This window comes from Salmo salar, chromosome ssa10 (assembly GCF_905237065.1).
Source record: "Salmo salar chromosome ssa10, Ssal_v3.1, whole genome shotgun sequence".
In the NCBI taxonomy this organism is placed as follows: Eukaryota; Metazoa; Chordata; class Actinopteri; order Salmoniformes; family Salmonidae; genus Salmo; species Salmo salar.
In genome coordinates this window covers 96,508,180-96,516,035 of record NC_059451.1, presented here as the reverse complement: position 1 = coordinate 96,516,035, position 7,856 = coordinate 96,508,180, and the positions used below count along the sequence as shown (strand labels likewise).

The window sequence follows — 7,856 nt, the reverse complement described above, 5'->3', positions numbered from 1 at the left end:
AGGACTACATGGAACTCTATTCCACATCAAGTAACTGACACAAGCAGTAAAAATTTAGATTTAAAAAAAGATAAAAATATATCTTATGGTACTGTGAAGCCAACATAGTGCACAGACACATGCATACACACACGATAACATATGCACTATACACACATGTACATATGGATTTTGTATTGTAGCTATGTGGTAGCGTGAGTAGGGTCCTGGGACACACAGTATAGAAATCTGTGAATGTATTATGAAGTTTTAAAAATTGTATAACTGGCTTAATTTTTTCTGGACCGCAGGAAGAGTAGCTGCTGCCTTGGCATAATAAAATGCAAATACAAATGAGATGTTCGATGAGCAGGTGTCCATATACTTTGGTAATGTAGCATATATACCTACAATAATAATATAGTATCTAATTTCACATAGATAATGTGTTGCCATCTGTTTTGTGTTATCAGTGTATTGCACTAGACAAATATAGCCTCTGTTCATGTGTAAGTTAACTCTCTTGACTTTGCTTTTACTCAGGCAATCTATTGAAACAGACTGGGGTCGCTTCACAGAATACCTCCAGGTAAGTGATGTTACTGCTAAATGGTGGCAACAACATCATGGATAGATTAGTTTCGGATTGGGCCATAATATAAATTTGACCAAAGCCTGTTTTATTGAACCTCTCTGTAACTCAGAACCAGTTGCTGACAAAGGGTACATGGTCATTCTCCTGAACAAAATAAGATTCTCTACGAAGGTATTTGTGGTGTCTTACTTCTTCATAGAATTTTAGTAGATGTGTTAACAGTGACAGTAGAGAGAGGCCAGTGCTCCAAATAAAAAAATAATTGAACTGAAGCTTACATTACCTTTGTCAGGTTACCTTTGTCAGGTTCAGATGTTCTGTGCTTAACGAACCAAAGTCAAATTTATAGCTTTCATAGGTCCCAAACTGCTGTGCTTTTGTGAGATTATTTTAGTACTAACAGCAGTTGGTTTGTCTTCCTTTGGTGTTCAGGTCAGAAGTTACTGAACCTCTGGCAGAGACATGGGACTTTTTCTTCTGTGATGTTCTCAACATGCTACAGGCCATCTTTCACCTAGAGTACAGGTATCACTCTCCTTTTTCTCTCTCTCTCTCTCCACACTATCTCTGTCCTGATTCCTAACTCCTGCCTTTCTCTCGCCTCTGATTTTCTCTCAGCAGACAATAAAGAACATTCTCTCAGGGAATTAAAGCTGCATTTTCATAACCCTACATCCCCTCGCCTCACCTTCGCCCATTCCTCTTCCTACCTCTCTCCCCTTCCTTTCTGCAGGATAAGGAGCCTAGTGTAGACAGCTCGCTTCTGCTCCATTTCAGGACATCCTGTGGTTCTGTTTTTTTTTTACAAACATTCATTTTAACATCAATTGATGTTTACTGATCCAAAAGCATGCAGTTACTTGGTGCATAACTCTGATGATAGAGCTAAATATGCGCAATTGTTTTGCATGGAATAATCAAACATTTGTAGTTCTGACTATGCTCTTGAAAAGGTGATTACATTACAACCAAACTGAATATAAATAGAAATGCAACAATTTCAAAGATTTTACTGAGTTACAGTTCATATAAGCAAATCAGTAAATTTAAATAAATTCATTAGGCCCTAATCTATGGATTTCACATGACTGGGAATACAGAAATGCATCTGTTGGTCACAGATTCCTTAAAAAAAAGTTGGGGTGTGGATCAGAAAACCAGTCAGTATCTGATGTGACCACCATTCGCCTCATGCAGCACAACATCTCCTTTGCACAGAGTTGATAAAGCTGTTGATTGTGGCCTGTGAAATGTTGTCCCACTCCTCTTCAATGGCTGTGCAAAGTTGCTTGATATTGACGGGAACTGAAACACGCTGTCATACACGTCGATCCAGAGCATCCCAAACATGCTCAATGGGTGACATGTGTGCAGACCATGGAAGATCTGGGACATTTTCAGCTTCCAGGAATTGTGTATAGATCCTTGTGACATGGGGCCGTGCATTATTTACATTTACATTCGCTGTGTTCTGTGTTCTGTCCGTAGCTTATGCCTGCCTATACCATAACCCAACCATGGAGCACTCTGTTCACAACATTGACATCAGCAAACCGCTCGACCCACAAGGACGCCATACACCTTTTATAGACCATATACCAACGCACAGACAGCACATTGCACAAACAAAACAACCCTGCCTATATCAACTGAAATTACATGCGTCTATTACTAAACTTTTTGTTGAAAGAGAATACAGTATTTGAATGGGAAGGGACTGTCAATGGCAAACATGGTTACAGACCCAACAACATTATATAGTGTCCCCTCCTGGTGAAGAAAAGCACATGAGCTAATTATAATACACAAAGTAAGCAAAACAATGAAATGCATCATTCCAACATTGCCTAATACTATGAATAAGATACTAATGAGAGACCTATTTAAGCAATATAACAATTGAGATGTACAAACTATGGCATAAGGGAACGATGATTGGATAAGAGGCAAGCTGTCATATCTTTTAAGAGGAGGGGTCATAATACTCATAAATACCCATAAAAACGAACACTTAAAGGGCTGTGTTATGTGTAGGCTTACCCTGCCGTGACGTTTTGATAACCTTGTAAATCTCTTTTGGACAAGATGACTTTTATCAATATATTAATCAGCTTCTTGATATGCTACACCTGTAAGGGGGACGGATTAACTTGGCAAAGGAGAAATGCTCACTAACAGGGACGTAAACAAATTTGTGCTCAAAATTAACATTCCAGGGATCTTTAATTTCAGCTCATGAAACATGGGACCAACACTTTACATGTTGCGTTTGTTTTTGTTGATCGTAGTTAACATTTATCTAACAACACCTTGAAAACGGCACCAATTTGTCAATGCTTTTAGCTGAGGATCTTGTTGCCCCCCCACCAGGCAAATCTAGCGCTTTAGACAAAAATCTTCATCAGCGCCCAATGTGGATGCATTGAGTAGAATGCACAGTTGGGCATTAGTCCTAAAACTTTATCAATAAAACGTCACAATAAGGTGCAATAAGGTGTAATAAGGTGCACCTAAGGTGCACCTTATTGTGACGTTTTACTGATAAAGTTTTAGGACTAATGCCCAACTGTGCATTCTACTCAATGCATCCACATTGGGCGCTGATGAAAATGTTTGTCTAAAGTGCATTACTGTGGCTTGAAAACACGATAACATTTCTAAAGAAGGCAAATAATTAGTAGAAGGAAACCTTTTGTCGCCAGATTGACTTTTTTGATGCAGTATAACGTTAGCTACCTAACTACGATTGAGGGGAGACCTCCAGATTTTAACTAGCTAACATTAGCATTGCTATCTATTTTTCACAAGCTTTGCTAGCTAATGACAACATTGCGATCTGTCTAAAGTAAATTTGACAATATGATGATGGCAAAGCTGTTTCCTTCAAAATATGTGCCTACTTTAGCAATGTCATTATATTCCCAATCCCCTATAGTATACTTTCGATGAAACAGTCACTAGCCCTGGTTCAAAGTCTTTAGCCCCGTTCTACCTTTGTAACGTCTTGTCTGTGGTGTGGCGGAAAGAAGCGCAGGAAGCAGCGAACACTGTGTGGTAATTTTAATGGAACCACCCGTACAAAATAAGAGGTCTCCCAACAACAGGGAAAAATACAATGGACAAGCACAGTCAACAAACGCAGTTGACATACAGAAAAACAATCCCGCACAATAGGGTGCGGGCCAGCTGAACTAAATAGCCCTCTTAATTACCTAACTCAGGGCAGGTGAGAAAACATAAAAAAAGGGAAAAAACAAAAAGGGAATCGGTGGTAGCTAATAGGCCGGTGACGACGACCGCCGAGCGCCACCCGAGCAGGAGGGGGCGCCACCGTCGGTAGGAATCGTGACAACCTTCGAGCATCAATGTGGCTGTGGCGGCTGAAGAACGTTGTTCTACAAAGGGTTGGTCAAAACAAGCATTGTGATTGGTTGAGACATATTCTAAGCCATACTAAAAAAAACGTTTAGCATGGGTAATCCTATGACACAAAAATGGGCATCTTGTTTTCCGTTCCATCTGAGAATTCCCTGCGTATCCAGTGTCCCTTCAGCCCAGCCAATTCATTATTTCCCCTTGCTTCTAGCCTAACATTTGGTTTGTAACAACCGGGGTTTGTACAAACATTGCTGTCTGTCTCGACATTTGCAGCATTGTTTCAATATTGAAATTCGATCTCCACTGTCCTATTTTGAATGTATGTATCAGGACTAGAAGGACATATTTTCTTAGCCAGTCGAAATGAATCAACATCATTTTAATGGATATATGCAAATAAATGGCAAGAGAAAAACAGATCAAACAAAATGAAATGCAGCTACTTTGCTGATATTCTAGCTGCGTGGTTTGAATTGACTGTGTTAGCTGTAGTTGGCTAGCTAGCAAGCGATAAGTGGGAACATTTAGAATGAACAACTGGGTGGCGTCCATAGATATAGAACAAAAAGACTTAATGACTGAAATAGTAGCCTATTTGTCAAAATAACGTTTTTTTTATTTAAATGTAAACCAGTTGTAGAAAAGCAATTGTAAGCAATCACTCATTGCCATTGTTATTCATTTCATATTTCCAAAAACTTCAAAGTGTTTCCTTTCAAATGGTATCAAGAATATGCATATCCTTGCTTCAGGTCCTGAGCTATATGCAGTTAGATTTGGGTATGTCATTTTAGGCAAAAGGTGAAAAAAAGGGTTGGACCCTTAAGAGGTTTTAAAGCAGTTGTACATAAGAGGGCGTTCATTTGACCGCAGCACAGCCGTGCTAAAAAACTGTTGTTTAGCACGCCCTCTCGTGAACAATTGCTTTATTAACAATGGCAACAACGCGACCGAGTGACGGGGGTGAATACAACAGGTGATTTGGAATTCCCATTGTTAGATCCTCCTGCCCATGATATGGTAAACAACATACACATGGCCAGTACGTTCATAAAAAGTGCTATAATTTACATCGTTATCTAGCGACACACTAATACTACTACTACCACAGATAGAACAATGAGACAGATGTTTGACTGGATGTTTAAATGTGAAACTATTTATAAAACATGGAGATGGCCTAAAGGCGCTGCCAATGCTGTCACAGATGCTATAATTAAGCAATAAGGCCCGGGGGTGTGGTATATGGCCAATATACTACGGTTAAGGGCTGTTCTTAGGCACGAAGCAACTAGAGCAGTAAAAATAAATATTTTGCCTTACCCGTGGTATATGGTCTGATATACCACGGCCATACAGGGCTTGAACCACCCAGTTTATAATGGCACAGACACAAAGATTGAGTCCTAAATATCTCTATGGCGTGTTGCTCACACACGTATCTGCCCTCTCATTGGCTAGAATGGTCCCACCTGATCTCGCCTACTACCGCCTGCCTTCCATCTGTGAGTACAACATGTATTTCCATTGTTAGAGTGGTCACATGTCTATCTTGTCAATATAATCTGAGGCAGAGGCGAGGCGAGGGATAACTGGGCCCAAAATCTGTCTTCTCCAGCAGGTGGCGTTTTATTCTCTCACTAAGCGAGGAGTTTTTGTATGGAGGTCAATGAGTGTCGAATTTGGTAAACAAAAAATGTAATGGTTTATTTGTTTCGTGTGGCTTTTTTGAGCAAATCAAATTTCATAATACTTAGGTTGTTACGAGTGTACGGATTTAAGTAGAAATTTTGAGAGAAAACACTTCATGTCGAAGTTGTGCCTGTTATCACACTCGTATCTGCCCTCTCATTGGCTAGAAGGGTCCCACCTGATCTTGCCTCCTCGACTTCCTTCCATTTTTGAAGACATTTATTTTCAATGTTAGAGTGGCCAATGGAGTGTCTGGACAGTATAATGGCTTATCTGTGATATAAGACGATATTTCATTTAGTTTATTGACTGAACTAAACAAAGTATGGACAGCGTTTGTGTACTTTACGGTTTCACGTTTTTATTTTCCTTCAAGGGGTGTTTTGTATGATTGACAGACCTCCTGAGAATATTTAATCGTAGTGGTTTATAGGAGGGTCCAATTTATTTTCCACTAACGACTCCCGGAAGATAAACCTAAACATTAGAAAATGCTGTAGCCACTTCGTAACCAATGAAAACACAGTATTATTCATGATATGGATTTTAGATACATTTTTTTGGGTGCCAAATCCTCTGATCCAGGTAAGGAGAATGGCTGCATGTCTCAAATGTCAATTCGGCTAGATTCGATTAGGCTAAATTCGACTGGCTAGCTACCGGAAGTTGCTTAACTATAGCTAAATACGCTAACCAATATATTGTTGTCATTAATTGACTAAGTCGAAATTGTCATATCAATGGCAAACTAGATTGATCGTGATGATGATCCACCATTGCCAGGAAGACAACATTGCTACTCCCTCCTACTACAACCAGTGTAATTCGGCATGTTTAGCAAATATTGTCTCTCATCCTAGTTGTGCGTGTGTGTGTGTGTGTGTGTCCGTCCCACCTTCAGGCTCATCTCACGCTTGACCAGAACCTGCCCGTGTCACAGTTAACGTTCCCCCTCCAGGCCACACCTCACTTAAATGAGAATGTCTCTGGCCCAGAGAGTCCTCCTGTCATGGACCTTCACCCTCATATTCCTCATCATGCTGGTCCTCAAACTGGACTCCAAGATCCACTGGAACTGGTTCCTCATCTTCCTCCCTGTATGGACATTTGACACCATTCTCATCCTCATGCTGGTGGTGAAGATGGCGGATCGGTGCAAGCCCGGCTATGACCCACGGGACGACCAGCAGAACCTGCGGCAGAGGGTGTCGTACCTGGTGGCAATGCTGCTGAAACTGGGCTTCTGTCTGACGCTGTGCGCCCGGTTGGAGAGGCTGACGGACATCTGGCTCAGTGTGGTGTGTGTCCCCCTCTGGGCCATGCTGGTCGGGGCCATGGTGGAGCTTGGCTACAATGTCTTTCACTACCGGAGAGACTGAGAGGATGGAGAGGGAGAAAGATGGAGATTGATTTTATTTACTCAGTCTAAAGACTGCAAGTGAGTCTGTAAGGGAGGTGAATGGGAGATTATTGTAATCCACTGCAGGAGAAACTGAACTGAAAAGGACTGTGATGAAGATAACAAATGGATTGGTTTATTTTACTACAGCAGAGACTGAAAGGGGGAGGAGAGAGTAGTGAAATGGCACTAATGACAATGTATTTGAGTTTATGATGCTCCCAAATTTAATCTTTATTTTGCCATAGTGATGTATCAAGCAATGTTGCAGCCATGGTGGTCTCTGCCAGGGGAACTGAAGTCAAGACTGGGACTATTCCACGGTAACTGAGTGATGCTGAGACTTACATTTTAAAGTCGAAGATCTATGTCAAACAGAAAACAATGATTGCAAAGTTAACAAACCATACAACTCCATGCACAAGGACTACTTTTAATATTTTGCACAGAAAATGTTACTGTAGATTATAGGCAGAATCTACCGCAATCCCACAGCTGATTTGTTATTGCTCAGCTATAATTAAAAACATTTGCATCTGACTGGAAGTGTGCAGAAACTTTTTCCTGTTTCTACAGAAAATGTTACAAAAATACATTTACTTGAAGAACAATGCAAATGCAAAGTTTGGTAACTGAATTACATTTTGTGCTGTTTACTGTCATTCTATTAACAAACTTTTCATTGTTTTTCAAATATATGTGTGGGACTCAGTGGTAATGGACTCATTTGATGCTCCAGTGGATAATTATTCTGCCGTGTGATATGAGACAAGTTGGTTGAGAATTCAGGGTATTCGTAAGCAGACTCAAACC

General features: G+C 40.5%; 1 protein-coding gene across 2 annotated transcripts; it reads left to right on the top strand.

The window, feature by feature from the left end:
- Positions 1-5,368: 5,368 nt before the first annotated feature.
- LOC123724490 (transmembrane protein 60-like) lies at positions 5,369-7,583 on the top strand. 2 transcript variants are annotated; one of them, XM_045688274.1, is made up of 2 exons: positions 5,369-5,457; positions 6,546-7,583. In XM_045688274.1, the coding sequence occupies exon 2, from the start codon at positions 6,619-6,621 to the stop codon at positions 7,021-7,023; it is 405 nt and encodes a 134-aa protein (XP_045544230.1). In that variant the 5' UTR covers positions 5,369-5,457; positions 6,546-6,618; the 3' UTR covers positions 7,024-7,583. The 2 variants fall into 2 exon arrangements, with proteins under 2 accessions (XP_045544230.1, XP_045544229.1); XM_045688273.1 differs by lacking the exon at positions 5,369-5,457 and adding an exon at positions 5,600-6,229.
- Positions 7,584-7,856: the final 273 nt, after the last annotated feature.

Bases quoted from the DNA above. Each gene is read 5' to 3' on its own strand.
- LOC123724490 (XM_045688274.1), top strand. From the start codon at position 6,619: ATGAGAATGTCTCTGGCCCAGAGAGTCCTCCTGTCATGGACCTTCACC.